Below are 22,202 nucleotides of genomic sequence, written 5' to 3' on the forward strand. Positions count from 1 at the left end.
AATTGAGGCTACACTCCTACTCTTGCCATAGAATGTTCAGATCTCATTGTCTCATACTGGGTAGGTTCTGGCCCATAGGCCTCTGCAAACTATAAAAAATGTATCCAAGGTGGAAGTTTCAGGTCACCAGTTACACATGAGTTCTAATGGATCCAGTGGCTGTATTTTGGATTTTGGACATTCGAAACGTGGTTACAGGTCGGGCAGTCCGGCACTCATTTTTTGAGATCAGCACTTATTTTTTCTCAACATGCTTTGATACGGCGGAATAGTGAGAAAAACACAAAAAGAGGAGAGGAGAGAAAGAGAAAGATGGAAAAAATGTGACAAACGGGTAAAGCAGAGATAAAATACCTTGCAATAGTGAGATAATGCGACAGGGAGTGTCTGGTGATGGGTTCAAGAGGCATGAGGTAGATTCAAGACTATGCTACCTTGGTATTCTGCACTACAACCTTTGGTAGCATCGACCGCGGGCTCCTGAGCAAAATCTTTGGCCCTGCAATTATTCTTTTACAAATTAAGCAATTGTTGAAAAATAAAATCCTATTGGTTAAAACAAAATACCAACTGAGACCAGTCACTTGATACTGCAATTAACATTTTAGTATCTGAATGACAGCAACTTAAATTTTCTTGGATGTCCAAAAATCCATAAGCCACTTACTGGATCTTGTGAAAAACACTTTAATCTGGAACTGTGGTTAACACTAAGGTGTGCAAAAAACAACAGAAATGCCTTGTCTACTGCTCATATATCAACCCTTAGTGAAAAGGTCCACATTCACAACAGACTTCCCTGACTTCAGCTTCCTTCTAAAGATGGTGCAGTCCTGTGTTCTGCAGGGTTCACAGTTGTGCTGAGGACTTTGGGCTGGTGAGCTGCGCTGTTCTTTGTAATCAAACCTCAATTATTTTGTGATGAAAAGACTTGGAATTTACAGCAAAATTAACCCTAACCCATCAGTCATTTTCTGATAATCTCTGATTTCTTTCTCATAGAATATGCCACGCAGGAGAGTCAGTGTTGCAGTTGTCCCAAAGTTTACATTACTGAGCATCCCGGGTCAGTCACCTCAGACCTCCCACATGCAAGCCATGCCAACACTGGTAAGCAACCTTCCTTATTCTAAATAACATGAATGAAGGCAAATTACAACTGGTAAAATATCCATGCATTGTATTAGGTGTCTTGGAACAACATTATGTCTCTTACAATACATTAAAATTATGATTATAAGTAAGAAATATGCCGGAGGGCCACCTTAGGAAAGCGTAAGGGTACAGGGAGTGGAGCGTGAAGGCAACGGATATTCTAATGCACGGGTGTTACCACCATACAAGTGACCATTCACATATATTCCATTAACATTTTTATTTACAACAATATTCTACACTTCCTAAAGAGCAGTATCACAAAAAAAGTTTCTTTTTTTAAGCAGCATTTCGAAACATTAGTACAATTGTGGTTGCCAGATGTTGTTCAGGACAACCAGGCTTTTGAACTAGTCTTATAGTTTATATATTATTCTATAAAGTGCATGACTAGTTGTCTAAGCAGGACCTTGCAGTAATTAACTGGTCTACCTTAGGCATGTACAATATGGTACATGCTCCTTTCTGAAAACGTAGGCACCCAAGGATTTCAATGCATGAAAGGGCGCAAGAAAAAGGGGAGCTACATAATGTCAGGAGAGTCCAGTTATGAATACACCCCAATTACAGCTGAGCAGGTTAATATACGGGGAGGAACATCACCTGCCCAAGATAAAAAGGTGAGCCTGTTCATTACAGATACATCTTAGGCCAAAGTTGTGCTCTACTCTCTAATCCTTCAAGCTCTATTTTAAGACTTGCTAAATGCAACCCATTCAAACAACGGTGTCAGTCAGTCAGTCAACAAAGCTTTATTCGATTTCTGTCATAACAAATCCTAAAAGCACATAAAATCACAGTATGTTAAATAGTAAGAATGAAAAATATCAAAATTAATTCATTGTGATCCGCCACCTATCTGAGACATAAATTAATTGTTATCATGTTTTACATAATAGATCGGACATTCATATTACAATGGTTTTCCTACATTTAAATATACTTTTTTAAAACATTGATAATCCCCATACTACATGCTCATTTTCCAGAAACTGTAATGGTATAAAAGCAGGATGGCATTGTTTAAGACCCAGTGACTTTAAAATTAGTAGAATCCATATTTTCCTTTGTGCATCATAAAATTAGCAAAATAAAACAACTTGAAGTGTTGATTGTTCTGAGTTTTCATCGCAGGGACACAAGTGCATAACTCTTGACCAGTCGTTCATTCTTGGGAATCTTGTTAATCTAAGTAGAATCCCTAGTTTGAATCTGGTCAATAGGAATCTGTAATGACCACCAGGGATAATATTTAGGTAAGCTTGGATACTAAAAGTTGTTAAAAATATTTGGTTATACAGTACAGTGGGCTTTGTTATTTCTACTGATAGCCCGAGGTATTCAGGTTAAATTAGGCCCTCTTTTTTTAAATCCTTTCTTGTGATGGTAGTCATGATTCTGGGCTTAGCATAAAACTCTGGATTGCCCAGGTCGCTCATTAAGTCCTGGACAGACCCTAGCCACGAGATGGTTAAAACCCTTTCCAATATCATTTAAGATATCCTGGTTAAGTGTGGTTTTTGTTGTTGACCATACCAAAGGTTGGGTTCCATTTTTATAAGATCTGCGATATATAGCACACCCAATTCAGAACGGCATATGAGGATGTGCTGTACGGGATTGCCAATATAAACCTTAAAAACACATTTTCCACTATTTGTAATGAGTGCGAATCGACAAGGCCCCAAACCCCGGCGCCATACATCGCCGTAGAAACACATTTGGCCTATAAATATGTAAAAGCTCAGTTGGCCGCCTCCTACCCAGTTTTCTTGAGAAATTGGCATGGGCAAGTGGGGCCTTCATGAATGACAATTTTCTAGCTGGGAGTGCCTGGGTCCATGAGTCATTTTGGTCAAAAAAGATGCCTAGGTATGAAATCTTTTGGTAAACTCTACCTTCTGCTTATCAATATACATATCTCTGCACTTTTGACTACCTATTCCTCATCTCATAATAAAGGTTTTCAACATATCAACCCTAAGACCCAGGTTGTGCATAAAGAGTTAAAAACTATCCATAACCCCTTGCAATCCCACTTGGGTGCGCAACATCAAGACGGCGTCGTCCGCATACAAGAGGGGGGGGTATGGGGCATCCACCTTTGTGTGAGAGATCTTGGCAGTCATTCGCCAGTGCCTGGCCAAGTCAGTTTATATAGAGGTTAAGTAGGAAGGGGGCTAGCAAGCAGCCTTGCCTTACCCCTCTCCTTATTGAGAACAGATTAGTGCATTCACCCTTGGAACCAAACCGCAGTGAAAACTTGCAGTGATTCCCTGTGTTAAAAATGGACCCCTTAGCACCACATTGAATTTATATAAGTCTCCGGGGAACCCGCCAGGCACTGGAGCCTTTCCACCCACGCTTGCCATAATGGCCCGCTTGACTTCTTCCAGGGTGAACTGGAGATCAGTAGGGTGAGACAAAGGTGTCAGAGTAACATTTCCTTGTGATTGGTTATCTAAAAGATCAGCACACACCTTGGTGAAGTGCTCGACCCGTTTCTCTTCTGCAATAGCTATTTCAATAGTCGGTACATCACCAGGTAACAGGAATGGAGTTGTTACAGCTTTCCAAAAGGCCGAGCCATCTTTGGATAAAGAGGCATCATGCAAGGCTAACCATGCCTTGGTTCTCAATGTTGCTCTTCGCTCCTTAACTGCTCGTTTATAATCCCCTCTGGCCTGTCTAATATCGTTTGGGTTTCTTGGTGTCTTATGTGTTTCATATTTTAATTGTGTATAGGCCTGTATACATTTAGTATCAAACCACCCTTGTTGTTTTCTGCCCATTTTCCTATTCTGCACGAATAGAGCCTCTTTAATTACTCCTGATATCTCTTGGAAAGAAGTTCAAACATTGTCATGCGTGGTTGTTTCACCCAAGCAGGCTTCGAAAGCAGGTTTACACTTGGTTATCATATGCTTTAAAATGTCTAGGGGGTTCACCATCGACCAGCGCAAAGAGTATCCATTTGTTTTATTAATAGCTAAGTTTTGTGCAACATGTACAGGTTAATCCCCAGGGCCTAACTGTCTTTTCTGCAGTGTAAAAATGATGCTCAGTGGAAAGTGGTCGCTCGAAATAGTATTACGAGTAGTAAAGAATTTAACTCTGTTCGAGTGGCTCTTTGACATCAATATATAGTGTATAGCTGTAAAAGGTCCTCTACCATTAAAAGTATGGCTTAGGGGGACAGGTGATGCTCATAGCTCATTAGCAAACCCTAGAGCAAGGCCAAACATTACTTCACTAAACAGTTTCTCCGAGTTTAGTATGTGGGAAATGTGTGTAGCTATTCCCATCCTCGTTAATGAATCCACATATTTCTCCCCCATTGTTAGGACATAGGGCAGAATTCAAATCACCTCCTAGGATGATAGACTTATCCTTTTCACTGTTACTATGGATAGTTTTCAGGTCATTGCCTAATTTCTTCACCATTGTCCCAGTCTGATCAGGGTGCACAATATTATAAAACTTCGTTAGGGCAATGCATTGCTTCTCATCAATGTGGAATAAACTCAGTTTGTAGTATTTTTCTTCTATTATCAACTCTATTTTTATCTGGTTCACCATGTTAGGTACATGTAGACAACCCTCTGTTTGCCCTCCTGTGGACCGTTGTATCAGCTGCAGTGTGGAAGGTTCTAAATCCATTAATATGTACAATATCCTTTGCCCAGATTTCTTGGAAACACATTACATCAAACTTTGATGTAAAGTCTCCCCATAGTGGGTTAGCCAGCATTGATTGTATACCTGAATTGTTCCATAAAACCAGGTTACAGGAGTTAATGTAGTTGCTACCAATGGTGTTCACTCCGTTGGTATTTTTGAGATTTGTCACAGGTTCGGGAGTTAGTATCTGATTTGGGCTAGTGACTAGAGTATATGTGGAGCCCTAAACAGGATATTTAATGTCTGATATCTCATTTCTCACATTGGACTGGGTCAATGGCAAAGCTTGTTTTTTTGTATCATTTTGTGATTGGTCTGGGACAATCCTGCATATGTTTAATTTACCAGACCTATTTCTGTCAGAGTCCTCTTTTTGTGTGGGGTGTGGATCTGTTACTTCGGTTAGTCAGTCTATATCTTCTGGAATGTTGAGAGTGTCAAAGCGCTTTCTGACCGGGACCCTATAACTGTAATGCATCATATCTGCAGTCATAGGTCTGCTCCGCTGTACCTTTGGTGGTTGGTAGAAACCCTAATGGGCCAATATTGATTCCCTGGGCTCTAATTAGGTGGTTCCCTGCCCTATCAAGGATAGTCTGCACCAGGTGGGGGGGGGGGGGGGTCTGAAATGTAAGACCATGCAATCTCCTGCAAAGGTTTTACAGGCTTTACCTACCTAACCTATTCTTCTGGCCATTTTAAATTCAGAAAAGAGGATTTCGGTTAGTCCAGTTCTAGTACTTAACCTGTGTAGTGAGTTGTTCCTAAGGGCAGGCCAGAGTTTGTACACGTGAGCGGGAAGTGAAGGGACGTTTGCCAGAACTCTTGTGTAGGGTGTGGCCTCCGGTGGGATGTGCAAGGTGTGATTTGGGGTGGTAAGGTGGGTCAGATAAGATCTGTGCTGCTGTATTACAGGAGCATCACTCCTTCCGTCCCCTGGATATAATGCCCGTATATTAGTTGCAGACCTGTTTGTAATAATACTTTCTTGTAGATAGGAAGTTGTGGGCCCCCCCAATGGGGTGGGCTTTTGACAGTAAGGGTGAGCAGTGGATTCATGAATGCTCCCGTTAATATGTGGGTTAATATTTGGGTGAAGCAACTTGCCCCCTCAGTGTTGGTTTCCATTTGGCGTGCCCCCACCCCAGATGTGTTTGAGGCCCAGAACCCCTGCCAGGACGTGTGCCCTGAGGGAGGGAACAGTTGCTTATACCGGAGCCCTCAACGTGTGAAAGTCTTTCTTCAGTTTGAGTTAAGTTTGATAGCAGAGGGCTCATGAGCTCAGTAACCATTTTCTCTACTCTTTTCCAAAAGTCCTTGTTATTCTCCCGGGAAGGCAGTATAACAGCGTCAGTAGTCTTCAACACAGAACTTAACCCGAGTTAAACTTCTCTGTTCCCATTTCCTTTTAAATTACCAGTTTCTATTTCCTTTTAATTCACCAGTTTCCATTTCCTTTTAATTTACCAGTTCGGGTGAGTTTCAATGGCTTTTGTTTTTGCAGACCGCCACCCCGTCTTCTTTTTACTGGCGGCTCATTATTGTTGTCTTGCTGAGTTTTCACAGCCTGAGGAGAGTTGGAGGCACGTGTAGTACTGGCACCAAATGTTGTGGGGGCGAGGTTTGGGGGGATTTAGAGGAATACTATCCATGATTTGATTGCCGAGGGAGGAGCGTTTCTGCAAGATCAGGGGCTCCAGGCACAGCCGCCGCTCCTTTAATTCACTTTTGTGAGTGAGAACTGACTCAGCCCTCATTAGAAAAGCGTCAAGTGTTCCTACTACTCCACACCATGCATGATCACTGAGGCCCTTACGTTTGCTCATAGTTGTGAGGAATATCACTCAGACTATTGATGAAAAATAGTAATGGTGCTGTACCTCAAGTCTCAAAGGACCCTGGGTTCCAGGATTTAGAGGGGGGACTCAGCCCAGTCTCCACCGGGCTCCAACTGGCCTGGACGGACCTGCCGTTGGCCCACGTGCGTCCCGCACTGCAGGAATCTCTGTCTCCTTTTCTGCGTCTCCGGGCATGGGCATAAGTGACTCTGATGGCACTTGGATGCAGGAATGTTGGGAGTGGAAGTCCTCCCCACAACCACCATAGCAAAAACAACGGTGTAATCCTGACAGGCAAACCATCCTAGTCCAAAGTATAAATAGCTACCTTTAGAAATACGACTCTGTATTGTTCAGGTTGGACGTGTCTTTCCCATTCGCTCTGGGTGGAGTTTAAATCATACTTAGATTATTTTTAAATTACTTTATGACACTCATTTACCTGTCAATGTTATTGCAATAGAATCAGTACTATATTCGATAAAATTAGTCATACTGTATTGTAGCATGGGTTACTAAAAGTAGCTGCTCCTTGAGGCATTATAGATGGTGAACAGAATTATAGCAACTCACCTGGGTGATTGTGAGTACAAAGTAATACTGATAGTGCAGGCGCATATGTAGCACCCGTGCTATCTCAAGGGCGTGTTCCCTCATTTGCCTTGGACGTCGCTCCAGGCAAACGAGGGAATCGCTTTGCCTCTGCACCCACACCATAATGTGGACATGGGTGTAGAGGTAAACAAGCCTTTTTGGAGGTGCACTAAAAGGCACCTCCTGGAGGGGAAACACATCCCTGTGCAGGTGGGAACAGTCACTTGCTGCACCCACCTGCAAGGGGATCTCTAATCCCTTTTGAAAGTGCAGGTGGGTGCTTCCTGCACTGTGAAATATAGGGCAGGCTATTCACCATAATAGGGCGCGCTTTACCTGTTTGTGCCTGTCTCACCTTATTTAAGGTGCGCTGTGGTGTTAACTGAGAAAGTGCGCCCTTACAGTAATACCAGCCCAGGTAGCAATTTCATAGGCCTTGCCAGTGGCAGTGACTCAACCAGAGTGGTAACTTCACAAATCGTAGCCTTGTATCAAGTAGCATATCTTCAAACAACGTAATAGGTTCATAAGGCACTTATTTCGAAAAATTGGTTAGTGTTGATTCAAAAAGTCTTATATATATATTGTACATCTTTTAGCTCCACCTGCCTGTGAGGGTTGCATGCCAATACTATCAATATACTATTACCATTGATGAGAAAAACCCATTGCACGAGGCTATGCAATTTAGTTATTTCACCAAATATCAGTAATCTGGAAGATTCCTGGATGTAGGGAGAACAACTCACAGAAAACCGTCACCCTTTCGGGTAGGGTTTGGTGGATGTGCTGAGAGGATTTTATTCACCAGATTGTTTGACCTTCTTTTGTGCAAGGTTTAGACAAGTTAAATGGCCATTTCATCTAGGACTTTGCACAGGATTTATGAATTACAACTAAAATATTAGACCTCTTAAATTGTTCGAAATTGGAATTTCGCTATTGCTGCAGATTACACTCTGGTGTCTCTTAGGTACAGCTTTTTTGTCAATTGTGATTTTAGATGAAAACCTCATATTTGAAGTCCTCTAAAAGAGGATAGTGTTGTAAGATAACTTGTACAGATGACCAGAGGTAGCCAGGAGGTATATTTCAAGTAGAAGGTTTATTGATGAGTTGTTACAAGCTTCAAAGAGGTCCCACCAGGAGCTGCTTGGTTGCTGCTCAGCCCACTCTCTTCAACTGTCATTCTTCCACACCAACAAGCACACTCACATTCCAATCTCACTGTCATCAGGCATACCAACATTCCACGCAGACATCACATTCATTCTGGCTGAGCAGCTGAGGAAAGGATGCGCTGGGAAGAATTAGGTCACAACAGATAGTTCTTAACTCAAACAAGGTAAACCCAGTGTATCTAGGGAGGCCTATCTACTTTCCAACATCATAGGTTTTGAAACATTTATAGACATTAGGTGTGTTTATTCTATTCACCCTATTAACAGATGCTTTCATTGGCTAACTACCAGCATCATATAACCCTCGGACAAAAGACATATAGGGTGCACAAAGGGTATATGCACCAATAAATTAAACGGTGAATGCATGATAAAGTGATCTGACAAGGCCTTTGAATAACATTTCATTTTTGTCAATATTCATATCCCAAGAGTCGCTGTTTGTCAGGTATTATAAATGATCATACTATTCTTTAGTTTAATAAAATATATTTTTGACTCTATTTTATTTAATAGTCTGAATCACCGAATGGAAGGACCAGCCAGCCACCAGTACCCGTGTTAACACCACTGATGGAAAAGTAAGTTGTAGAAATACACTTTTGCAATACAATATAAAAAAATCCTGTTGACAGGAATCTGTCCAATGTGAGCCAGCATTGCTAAATGATGGGCATCATATCAGTGGTGGATTACATTAGTTACAATGATAAAGAGTCTTATGTTAGGTGATTTCATCATCAAAAATTGGTAAGGGGCTCATTTAGTTTGGGGGGATAAGAGCACTGCTATAAATTAGTCGTGCTCCTATCTACCAAACATTCCTCCACCCCACTGAATGGTACAGTGGGGTGGAGGAATGGTACACTGACAGAAGAGCCTTAGATCTAAAAAGCCATCCGCCACTGGGCCACATGGTCGCATGGACCGGCACGTTCCCCTATCGAGAGACATTTGACAGTCAATAATTTTCCCTGCCTGGATCTTCATGAGCAGGAAAAAATCTTGAGCACACAGAAGAATACAAAGTTCCCCGGGGAGCATACTACAGTGTGGAGAAGAGAGTGGATGTATGGAGTCAGGGAACCAGGAGGGTTCCCTTGTCGGAACTAGAGAGCCTCACACACCCAGAGCGTTAGGTGTGAAACACACCCTGGCTGAAGGATGTCCAGTATCATCATCGGCTCACTGCCCCTCGTCAGACCGGCACTGCAATGTCTGACGGAGTGCCCAAAGGCACTCTTATGGCGGAGTTCTTTTGTTCCTTGCCGATGATGAGTGTAAGTGAGGACGAAAGAGCGTGTAGTCGGTGCAAGGTGAGTGAATGTTAAAAAGGGTAATCAGTCCACAATGAGTTTTATTGACGTGGCTGATTCCCTGGTTAAAAGGGGTGAGAGGGGAGCTAGAAGCTGTGAAAGTATACAGCAAACTACCTCAACCCCCTGGTGTGGTCAACATGTTTCTCGCCAACCGGCGATTCGTCAGGACCTAAGGAAGGTACTACACAGGAAAACAGGTGATTAAATGCTCATTCACATAGTAAAAAGCAAATACAACCTCTCTTGGTTGGGTGCAAAGAGGGCCACGGGGTCCTGCTCTAATTAGGCGACCTAGAGGTAGGGGGGAAAAACAAGGGTTAAAAGAGAGAGAGTCACATCAGATCTTAATTATATGACTGTATAATCAGGAGATGCAGAGTGACTTCAGTGAATGCTCTCCACACTGTGAGGGATGAAGGGGGGGCGTGTAGGGAAACCGAACATACCGGACACTGGGTGAGATTTCCCTTTTTATAATCGGTCTCGTGATGGCGCGATTATTATCTCTCAATGGAGGAACCAGAGTGCAAATAAAACACTAATCTAAAGTGTGGAGCCGAATCTTTCAAAGTGACACCCATTCCTAGGAGGATAGCAGGCAGGTTCTTACCCTAAGGGAGAGTAACACGGGCCTCGCAGCATGCTCCCGTGAGGCCAGCGCTGTCTGGTGAATGAACCTGTAGGGTGTGTAAGAGAGGTATTGGTTTTTGTGTTACACATCAAGGGGGGGGGGAGTTTATTATTAAAAATATTGGCGCCTGATGATGGAGGCTATTTGAACAGGTGCCCCCCGGGGTTACAACACACGTCCTTGTAAGCAATCATGAAGCTGGAGCAAGGAAGACCACCCTATCCACATTATGAGTATGAAGGTCAAAATGGCCCCTGAGCGGAGCCCAGTATTTCAGAACGGTGCCCCAATGATATCACATATTAGCAAGCCTAAGGTGTTCTTGAACCCTGCGTCGTGATGCTGTGGGTCACCGCGGGGATCACAGCCTTCAAAATATGGGATAGACCAAGTTAGTTTAGTCGGGGGCAGGGGGGCAGGCCCCACACTCCGCTAGACTTATGGCCGCACTATACAAGGTTGCGTGGGTCAATTATGGGATTAGAGCTATAAGTATGGAGAAAGGCAACAGCCCGGTCTGGCACTGTGACGGGTTTGCGCAGGTCCAAATCGGGACTAGAAGCAGTTTCTGTCAATATCATTGACGCCGGGTAGTAAGCATTGAGACGAGTCTGCCGGGGTCGGGGGAGGGAGAAGGGCATCAGCTTGATCTGGGACTTTGATGAAGGTGCACAGGTCTAAACCGGGACTCGAAGTAGTCCCTGTCAATGCCAATAAAGCTCAGTAGTAAACAGTGAGACGAGCCTCAGGGGGTCAGGGGAGGGAGACATGGCTTACCTCGGTACAGGCGCTGCAACGGCGGGACACCTACCCCTCACGCTCGCGGCACCTGGTCGGGGTGCGGAGCAGCTGGTGATGGATCCCGGAGGGGTCCGCCTTTATGTAGGTTATTTTGGTAGTCCGCCGTGGCGCCGTCGGTGACGTCGCGCATAACGTGCGTAATGCGCATGCGTGTAAGCTTTGTGGAGACTAGACCTACATCGGGATCATGGAGGCAAGGAAATGCGGCCATGTTGGAGAGGTCGCTATGGCCGTGGATGAGGCATGTCAAGGAAGGTGGTAAAATCGGGTAGCTCCCGATAACAGAGTCTCATACAGGTATTACTGTAAGAAGGACCTTTTGATCTACTAGCGCGCGGGGCGTATATTATTGGAGGGGATGTTTTGGTGGAAGCAGTGGTGTTCGAATATGGAAAGGCGTGGAACCGTGTAGCTGTAAGAGAAATGGGGCTATCACCAATTTACAGAAACCCCGGTAATGTTAAAGGAAGCTCTTCTTGTGGCCGGGACGTGAGGTTCATCTCAGGGATGGTAAGGGTCGATCAGGAGCTGTGAGTCATCAATGATGGTGCATGCCATTTAGCCTCTGAAGTTGGAAGCCCTATTCCAAGGTAGGAAAAGGGTGATTCAAAGGATAGCTGGGTCCATGGGCTATCTAGGGAAGGTTATCTGGAGACAATAGCCCAGGGGGAGGTATCATAAGGTCCTATGTCAAGTCAGTAACCCTCTATAGTGGGAGGACCTGTGCCGAGCTAGGATGTGTGCGATTATGATTTTTTAAGGGGGCTGGCTGGGGAATGTTATCTAGAGACGGTAGCCCAGGGGATAGCATCATTGAGCCTACTATATCAAGCCGCAGGCGATGTACCCATCTCTGTTCAAGCCTGAACAGTGCCTGTTTGGTCATGGCTGGTTGGGACTCGAGCACTAACCATTGGATGCTGTCTGCGGGGTGATTGTGTGATTGGTAGTGTTCATACAATCTCGTGTGGGTCTTGGAGCACCGTATGTTGCTTTTGTGCTCCGTTATTCTGAGCTTCACCTGTCTCATGGTCATTCCTACATAGAATTTGTCGCATGGACAAATAAGAAGGTAGATACATTTAGTACTGTGGCAATTTGTGTGTCTGTTGAGTTTCCACGTGAAGGTATCAGTAAGCTTGATTTCTTTACATTGTCTGGACTGAGGACATACAGCACAGCCACCACACGGGTAGTGCCCAACAACAGGGGGGAGGTGCCACAGTGTCCGTTGCCCGCCACCTGGATGTCTCTTAGGGCGTGTATGTATCAGGGAGTCTTTTAAGTTGGCCGTGTGTTTAAAAGCGAACCTTGGTTTGGGTAACTCAGTGCCTCCTGAGTTCAGGATGCCCCAGTGTTTGTTCACAGTTTTTTTAAGGAAGTTGGAGTTTCTTGTGAAACTGGTGACGCACGTTATTAGGTCATCACGCTCCTTTTGATGTACTTCAAGGAGGGCCTCCCTATGGTTGTTAAGGGCTCTCTTACTGGAGTCACGAATCAGTTTGGTGGGGTATCCCCTATCTTGCAGTTTGTGTTGGAGGGTATTGGCTTCTTGCCTATAATCATCCCTAGAGGAGCAGTTTCTGCGCACCCTCAGGAATTGGCCAAAGGGAAGATTTTCGCGTAGAGCTCTAGGGTGGGGACTATTGAACAAGAGAAGGCTGTTTCTGTCCGTGTCCTTGCGGAACAGGGTAGTACTCAGACCGGCTGGGCCCAGGCGTATCGTGAGGTCCAGGAAGGGCAGGGTTGTCTCAGACATGGAGCCTGTAAATTTCAGATAAGGGTTCTGTTGGTTGATCCAAGTACAAAATTGAGTGCAGCTATCGCGGTCACCCTTCCATAGTATTAGTATGTCGTCAATATAACGACGCCATAATGTCAGATGTTGTCTGAAAGGGTTGGATTCTGGGTAGATGAACTGGTTCTCAAAGGCTGCCATGTAAATACAGGCTATGCTAGGAGCAAATGTAGAACCCATTGAGGTACCCCTGATTTGATGGTACATCTGCGATCCGTATTGGAAAAAGTTTTCTGTTAGGGCAATGCTCGCACATGCCATGATGAAAGGTATTGGAGTGGGTGTGGACCATTCCTCCTGCATAAGGGCAGATTCTACGGCTTCTAGTGTGGCTGCTTGGGGAATATTAGTATATAAAGCTTCCACATCAAGCTTGAGGAGGAGGTCCACTTCTTCTCTGCCTTCGAGGGAATCTATGAGGCGTAGGACATCTCTTGTATCCTGCAGGTATGATGGTATTTTCTTTACAATGGGCTGAAGGAATACGTCACAGAACTTGGACAATGGCTCCAGCAAAGAGCCGATTCCCGAGACGATGGGTCTCCCTGGGACTGGACTGGTACCCTTATGGATCTTAGGCAAAGTATAGAAATAAGGGACCACTGGATCTGTCGTCAGGAGGAATTCTGCTTCATTTTTCGAAATCCAGCCGTTGGTCTCGCCTTCAATGATCAGGCTGGAGATGTCTGTGGTCAATCTGTTAGTCGGATCTGCCGGAAGGGGTCTGTAGTGGGTGGTGTTGGCTAATTGGCGCTTACACTCTGTGTCGTAGTCAATGGCGTCTTGTATGACAGTTGCTCCCCCTTTGTCGGCTTGTTTGATGACGATGGAGGTGTCATTACCCAGAGATAAGACTGCCTGTCTTTCAGCTCTACTCAGATTATTAAAACTACTGGTATGTGGTTTGTTCTCTAAGGACCTTAATACAGCCCTCTCAAATGTCAACACCTCTGGTGGGACCATCCCATCCGTTGGGGTGAAAGTGGATGGATTGCGCAGCCCTGTATCAGTCTTTTCAGTTGCTGGTTGATCTCGGAAGTAAGCCCTGAGGCGTACTTTGCGAAAAAGCTGTTTTATCTCGCACATTTCTGTGAAGTTGTCCGGGGTGGGGGTGGGGACAAAACCTAAACCCTTCTCGAGGATGGCCATTTCAATGGAAGTGTGTACTCTCCTAGAGAGGTTGACGATTAGGCTCTCCTCTCCCTCGTTGCGCTCCTGGTTTCCATCGGGGCGGATGTCGACGGCTGGTCTTTCCACTGCACCCCTCTTCCGCCGCCCCGCTTGCGCTCTTTTCCTCTGCCCCAACCTCTGTCGTGAAAAGGGGGGTTCTGGGGGTAGAATTGTGGGGGTCCCTGCGGATAGAAAGGGTATTGCCAAGGGGGCAGCATTTGGGGTGGTCCTTGGAACATGGGTCCTTGATGGTAACCTCGGTTCCAGTTCGAGCGGCGTTGGCGGCGGTTATTGTTAGATGTAATGCTTCCTGTTGAGTCACTGCTTGATGACCCTCTGCGGCTATCAACGCCAGAATTCTCGTCGGAAGAGTACCCGGTTTTCTTATTGGTATATCCTTCCTTGAGGTAAGGGTAAACTTTCTCCTTGTCAAACCTTGCCACGTCTTTTTCAAGTTTGGCCAGCTTCTGTTTGAGGAGATACTCTTGATTATCAGCAATCTCCTGGTTTATTTCTGCGAGTTTAGAAGTAAAGGCCGTCTTAGAGTTTTTATTGACAGCTGCCTTCATTGTCGTTTCTATTGCTGTGATCTTATCTAGCAGAGCATCAGCAAGTCTTTTGGCTGTCTTGACAATTAAGAATAAAAGATCCTTCGTACATTTCCAGGAGACCTGGCACCAGTCCCCCTTAAACTGGATGTCCTCAAGGAAAATTCTGGGGAAGATGTTAACTATGAGTCCCTGGGGGGCGATATTAACTCTCAGGTACTCGGTCATCATTAGTCCATGTATGGTGATTCTAAGCCATTCCTTTTTCAGGGTAGTGAGTGTTGTCCAATCATCATTGGAAGAGCCTGTGGCGGCTGCTTCTGATGCTCCAAGGAGCGAGGGTGCTGATCTCAAGGCTTCGGCTATAGCTTCCTCATCGAAACTAATGCCCGGGACGTCCTCCATTATGGGACGGTCGACTAGGGGTATAGAATCGAGGGAAGTGGTGGGTATGGTAGAAGGGATAAGGTGTACACTCTAATGCAACTAGTAATTCGAGGTACCCGTTGGACCACACAGCAATTTGTGGCTTGAGGTAACCTAGATGTTTCCGTGGGACGAGCCCACGCAAAGATTTTTAACAAAGAGGGGAGCAGTGGAAGGACGATAATTAAAAAATCTTACAATGGCACCGAGGCTCAGGAGAAAAAAAATCTCAGTGAGTCAGGGACTTTGCTTTGTATTTTTTAATGTAACAAACTCCCACTTTGGGAGTTTGTTATGCTAAAATAAAGTATATGAACTGGAAAAAATAATAACAAGCATTTACAATGCAATGGTTTCGCCTTTGGAAAAGTTAGAGCTATTGGCATTGTTAATGACAAAATTTGTATTTATGTGTTGGTTTTGAAAACAGATAAATAAATGGCATTGTCATTTACATTGCCATTAGCTTAATCTCTCGTAAATGTGAGACCTAATGTACCCTACGGACGAGCTCAGCAGACAGCAATTACTACCACACACACACACACCCAGAGCCACACACACACACCCAGAGCCACACACACACATCCAGAGCCACACACACACACACACACCCAGAGCAACACACCCAGAGCCCCACACACACACACACACACACACAGAGCCATATATATATATGTAAAGTAATTATCCAAATGTGGGCAATACAAGCACCTACGCTCAACAAGAGCTTTATCAAAGGGCTGGTTGGTGGTTGACCGTTTTGCATGAAGCACAAGAAATGTGCTTTATGGCTCACAGGCACTCATAAATGTCCTCTGAAGGGTAGGCAGGCGCAAAGTTTCCTGGGAAGTAATGGAAGAGGAAAGGAAGAGAGGAAATGGCAGGATGAAGATTGAAGCGAGGGAAGGAAGAAAGGGTCAGGGAAGAATAAAAAGAGGAGACGTGAATAGAGAAAGAATGAGGGTGAACACAGTGGTATAAACATGGAACACAGCTATGTATGGTGGCCAGATTTTGAGAAGCAAAAGCTGGGACGCAAATACCAATACCATATTCAGAACAACAACAGCTGCACTGTGTCCAAGGTAAAATCGCATGTATTGTCATTACTCTGACATAAATATTTACTTGTATGCATGTTCAATAAACACATGAGCACAAACACAATCATAACCGTATAAATGTATTCCCATCAATATAAATAAAGTGGTAGTACCATATCATATACTACGTCCTTTAATCACGTTACCGGTTTGCTTTTTAGTATTTTCGGATCCTATCAGGCGGCGTTAGGACAGAAGGGCGCGAAGTTTTCAGAAGCTCTGAGCCTGGTTCATTTACTGCCGCCGCATCAAAATACACGAGAAAGAAACAATCCATGAATTCACAGTAGCAGCAACAAAACAGAAGCGCAAGCTACAAGTTTTGGTGTTACAACCTGTTGCAGCGGGTGTTGTGGGGCGAGGTGCTGACCGATGCCACGGTATTTTACTTTGGAATTATTGTGCATTACACAGCGGTGTTGATTCTTCTCCAGGCGGCTTTGTTCTAGACTGGTAAGAAAGGGTGAGCAGTTAGGAAGATATGCGGCACGAACTTTCCTGTGAAATAATGGCCATGAGAGGGAATCAGGAATAAGAGAGAGGGAGAGATGCGTGTCATTAAGTGTGAAAGAGGGCCAGTGAAAGAGAGGGTGGGGAAAAAGAAGCAGAACATAACAAGTGAGACTTGGGAGAGGCCAGGAAAGACAGGAAGAGAAGCAGAACATAACGAGTGAGACTTGGGAGAGGCCAGGAAAGACAGGAAGAGAAGGCTAAAACGAAAACGACCCACATCATTAAAGGGGGAGAAAAGACACACGGCGAGAGCAGGACAAAAGTGAAAGGGTGCAAAGAAATTAAGAGAGAGGGTAGTGATAAAGCACACGAGAAAAGGGAAACAGAGCAGGGAGAGGGACGAAAGGGGAAAAGAATCTCAAGCCACGGGGTCAGGGGCGTAGAGCCCGGACTCAGCACACACGGCCATCGGAGCAACCCCCGCCGGAGCACACCGGGACGGGACGGCAGCAACCCCAGGTAGGCAGCCTGGCACCTCTGTCTCTGAAATAGGTAGGAGTCCGAAACAGCAACAGGTCGCCTCTCTGACCTATCCTCTGAGCAATCATCTCTCTGCAAGGCTTTAATTCGTCATTAATGATACCATATGGGGCTGCAGTATAATCAGTGACTCTAAGGCAGGCCAGTAAACAAACATCTACAAAGCAAATGATAGCAGGCAGCCTCTTGAAAGAGATCTCTTCCTTACAACAAAGCGCCGAACTGGGTTAGCCTAAGAGTAGATAAAACTTTTCATATCAAAGCAATTCGTGCGCGTCCTTTTATCTCAGTCCCCAGTGACCTTCTAACCACCTGGCATTATGCATGTTAATGGGTTTCTGGGTCTGCCACAAGCACTGCCTCTGGGTATAAATATCCAGGCCCCTGCCCTCAATTTATACCACAGCAGCTGGTATCCTTGGCTGCTCCAGACATCGACCCCTGGAAATGGCATACAAGTTTGAGGTTCAGGGCGCAACTGCACAACAGCAAGATTCCAGCATAAACAGAGCACAACCAAGCATGCGCCTAAACGTTAGTGCATAGACACACAGGCATGGTAGCACTAGAATACATTGTCAGAATATCAACTGACAAACTGACATGAATATCGTCTCCTAGAAACCGTTTACCAAAATATCACTGTACTGGAGGTAACAAGAGAACAGCTACAAATGATAATTGGGAAACTATATTTATTACAGACGATATTTCTCAGAATGGTAATCTGACACATCATCTCAACTTCTTGGTGCACATCTGTCTCCCTAGAGGCATGTGCGTTCAAGTAATGGCCACTTAATCTCTGTTATGCAATTGCACTTTAAAACAAGAAGCACGTGCACACGGACAGCGGGAGGGGGGACGGGCTCACGGACAGCGGGAGGGGGGCGGGTTAATGGCACACGGACAGCGGGAGGGGGGCGGGCACACGGACAGCGGGAGGGGGCGAGCACATGGACAGCGGGAGGGTTAACGGGCTCACGGACAGCGGGAGGGGGGGCGGGTTAACGGGCTCACGGACAGCGGGAGGGGGGGCGGGTGAACGGGCTCACGGACAGCGGGAAGGGGGGGCGGGTTAACGGGCACACGAACAGCGGGAGGGGGGACGGACAGCGGGAAGGTGGTCAGGAAATGATGCGGACCACCACACTGAAATGTGTTATTCTAACGGCTGATGCGTGGTACTTGGCAGGGCTGATGCAAGTCGTAGGGTCAGCTCCAGGTAGATACGCCCCTGCCCCTACTCACATTGTTCTGTAGAACCTCATGATTCCACGCAGGTACCTGTTCACTGCAGATGATGGGAATTTAAGTGCTTCGTCGCCCTTGTCAGCTTTACATTAAACACTATATAAATGCTACAGTAAAGGCTGGCTCGGGCTGTGACGTCCTTAACCGGGAGTACACGCCATCACTGCTGGGTGACCACACAGTGCATGTCCAGTACTTCCCACTCCGGAAGCCCTGCTCTGAAACGGGATATAGCGCTTGAAGCCCCATCGCAAGATACAAAAGTTATGTCATTGAACGCATCATGTGACGATGACAAGGCGCTATAAAGGAAGATAAGGCGTCGCTGACACATGTTCTGGTTTATGGCAGCTCCACGGAGAAGAGAACAGACCCCCCTTACAAGATGTATGTGCACTGTGGGGTTTCCAGACCGTAGGTCCGCGAGCCCAGACACTCATTAAAACCCACAAGGCGTTTTCATGCAAATCAGGAGGCCTCGGCCACAGAACAGAGCTATCATTTCAGGGCCCGTTTTTAGGAGGCCGGCGTCACCCCACCCCGCTGACTATCTTAAGCTTGCAAAAAATAAAAGCGAAATCATAGATTTGAGACCCCCCTTCTGCTTCAGGAAGAAAACCTTGGTCTTTTCCACTGAAAGGGGGAGGTTTTGTGTGTTGCAACCGGAAGAGCCGGACGAGCAGGGCCCTTCAAGGAGGCACAGGCCCGTGTGGCAGTGAGAGAGGGAGAAAGAGAGGAATAAAGTAGGAGGCAAAGAAAAGCACGAGAGGGGAGGCAGGAGAGAGAAGAGAACAGAATGACTGCAGGCAAACAAAGAGGGAAAAGAAGGAGTGGGAGAGAAAAAGGCAATAAAGAGAAGGCAAGGACGAAGTAAAATAACCAAAGAGGGTGAGAGAGGAAAAGCGGGCAGATCGCGATTGTAGAGACAGAGGGCAGAGAAGGGGCAGCGATGACAGATGAATGGAGATAGTGATGCACGCGGCAGGCAGTGCCGCCTTTGAACCAAGCTGTCTCAGCTAAGACAACATAGTGGTCTCCCGTCCTCTGCGGCCAGGCCTACACCCCACGGACTCTGAAATGCACTAGGGCCCCAGATCCAGCCCACTCTGCGGAGCTCGGATGAGGGGTCTTCCTGCTCGTGCAGTGTCCTGGGCCCTGTGAAACAAGCCACCCCGGGCCAGGGCGGGGTTCTGCACTCGTCTGCCAAGTCTAAGGCCTCGGGGCCATCTCTAGACACGGGCCCGGGTGCAGGCGAAGTCTGCAAGATTGAGTCCAATGCAAGCCAGCCTGGCATGGTTTAAGCGGTACGCCTCCTCTTGGCGCTATTTAAGCGCCAGGTCTGGGTCTGAAAGCTCTTGAATTAGATCTGACCTTTCGGAAGACCCCTGAGCCCGCCTGTTTCTTCACCAGTCCACATACTCGTGATGCATTTCACAGTTAACCGTTTCAGGGCCAAGAGGAGCCATCGGGTGCCTTACACGGCGCTTTACAAGGCTGCGACGTTTATTACTCGTTAGTAGATATGTCTAGAACTAAAGACACCGAGGGAAGAAAATTACTAAAATGTATACCAAACTGGCCAGCTCCCCGAAGACCCTTGATTGTTTGCAACATTATATTTGTTTTGACACTTCCAGTAGACCCCTGTGTATGGGAACAGAGGGATTTTTGAATGAGATACCCTTCCCCAAAGTCTTATGCAACTGCACTGGCAAACACGGGTGGTGAGAGGGTCATTTAACTCTTTACAGGCAAAATAACATGTATACTTTCGCAGGGCGGCCTTTCAACGTTGTACATTGCAAGTACCGCTTCTGCGAGCAGCAGAGGCACGGGGGTCGACGCATTCCAAACACTGCCCTTACTTTAGGAACAGGCCCGTTTTAGACCATAAACTCCTCGTGCTGCTGCCGCTTTGTACACCCACTCAGCCCCCGTGGAGGAAAACAAAACGCAGCCACAGGCCGCGCACAATGGAGGCCATGGGCTGTGTACTAAAAACATGCGCAAAACAGCAACTGCAAACAAAGCTGACAAAGCAGCCGATGGGGGCTCAGTGTAGACAAGAGGTAAGGTAACCTGTTGCACCAGAGTGGAGAGAGGCCCCTTCCACCCCCCTCCCGGGGCTTTGCAGAAGTGGATACAGAGCAGGAAGGAGTCTATTAGCAGAGCCCGCAGCGGGGGAGTCCCTGTGATGTCCGAGCCAGGGAAAGTGACACCGAGTCTGTTTACAAGCCGAGGGCACCGGAAGCGCACGTGCAACACCAGGCTGTGACACCTTCAGACAGACGGGGGCATCTGTGCTGCCCATCCTTCCATCTGGGACCACCTAACGTACTGCCCCTACACGACTGCTGCTCCCACGGCACCCTTCTGGGCTTCTTGGACTTCCATCACCCAGGGGGTCGGTCCTTTCAGCACCCTCCAATACAGGGGGCTCAGTACTAAGAGCTACTTATCCTCCCAAGCTACCACTATCAGTGGTGTAGTGGATCCCACCCATCTGAGGCTGTCAGCAGCGAGCACATCCTCGCATCTGGAAGGATGCCAGAAGTAAACAAGCACCTACGGGCACACGGACAGCGGGAGGGGGGGGCGGGAACGGACAGCGGAAGGGGGGGTGGGAACGGGCACACAGACAGCGGGAGGGGGGGCAGGAACGGGCACACGGACAGCGGGAGGGGGGCGGGAACGGACAGCGGGACATCGCGCAACCCACCCCTGAAAACGACATTTTGAAAGTGTGGCGAAAACAAAGCTTTAAAAAAAAAAAAAACACCGCCAACCGCCGCATGACAATCGCAAAGGGGCGGGATGAGTAAAAATCGCGGGAACGCCCACGAATCTCCGGCATTGACGGACAGATCTCTGTTCCAATGGCTAGCCTCCATTTATGGAGCTAGCCAATGGAACAGAGGGGCAGGACAACACATACATACTGTACACATAAGATTTCGCCTGCGCCGCAAAGCTGCGCGGTGCGCAGCTTTCGACAGGCGAAACCTAAAAATGGCACAAGCTCAGAAGACTAGTAGCACTGCTGTCTGTGCTTCTGCCGCAGTGGGAGATGCAGAGAAGATAGTGAGGCCCGAAGGGATCTCATAATATGTCAAATGGTTCTCTTCAGACTGGCAGACTGGTGGGCCACCCACCAATGTGTAAATTACCCCCTTGGTGCCTTGAAAATCCTAAGATTTTTGGAGATAGTGCTAAATCTAATTGAGAATTACCAGGTAGAATTTCCTGTCATTTGATATAGGGATTTCCACTGGATTTACTACTGCAAATATCAAAGGATTTCCATTTACTCAAAACGATCCTAATCATCTGTTGTTCTCAGAATTTGGAACGTGTTTACTCTTGACACCTATCTTACTCCTATTCCACTCTCCCCTCTGCTAATATGTATAAATGTCTGGCTTTGATTTTTTCTATCAATTGCTTTGTTAATTTTACCCTTTCTATCCCCGTGATGGCCCAGGGATATTCTTTCAATTTACAAATATGTAAAACAATATTAGAAACAAAGACAGTAATAGCAAGTGTCAAAATCGAAAAGCCAGAAAAAAGCAACTTAGCCATAAAAAGTAGGGAGATGGTTTATTTTCAAGAAATAAGAACTAAAACTGTGAATCAAGTAGCACAACATATTTTCTTTACTTATGGAGCAGTGTGGATGCCCATCAGTAAAATGCTTTTGATGATAA

General features: G+C 46.2%; 1 protein-coding gene across 1 annotated transcript in view; it reads left to right on the forward strand.

Annotated features, from left to right (window-relative positions):
• The window catches only part of IRAG1 (inositol 1,4,5-triphosphate receptor associated 1), a 589,242-nt gene that overhangs the window by 520,271 nt on the left and 46,769 nt on the right, over positions 1 to 22,202 (forward strand). The window contains exons 16-17 of the mRNA XM_078680946.1: positions 1,003 to 1,110; positions 8,966 to 9,030. Coding sequence (XP_078537072.1) covers positions 1,003 to 1,110; positions 8,966 to 9,030 — 173 coding nt within the window. The remainder of the gene's footprint in view (positions 1 to 1,002; positions 1,111 to 8,965; positions 9,031 to 22,202) is intronic.

The sequence above is a fragment of the Lissotriton helveticus genome, chromosome 3_1 (genome assembly GCF_964261635.1).
Source record: "Lissotriton helveticus chromosome 3_1, aLisHel1.1, whole genome shotgun sequence".
In the NCBI taxonomy this organism is placed as follows: Eukaryota; Metazoa; Chordata; class Amphibia; order Caudata; family Salamandridae; genus Lissotriton; species Lissotriton helveticus.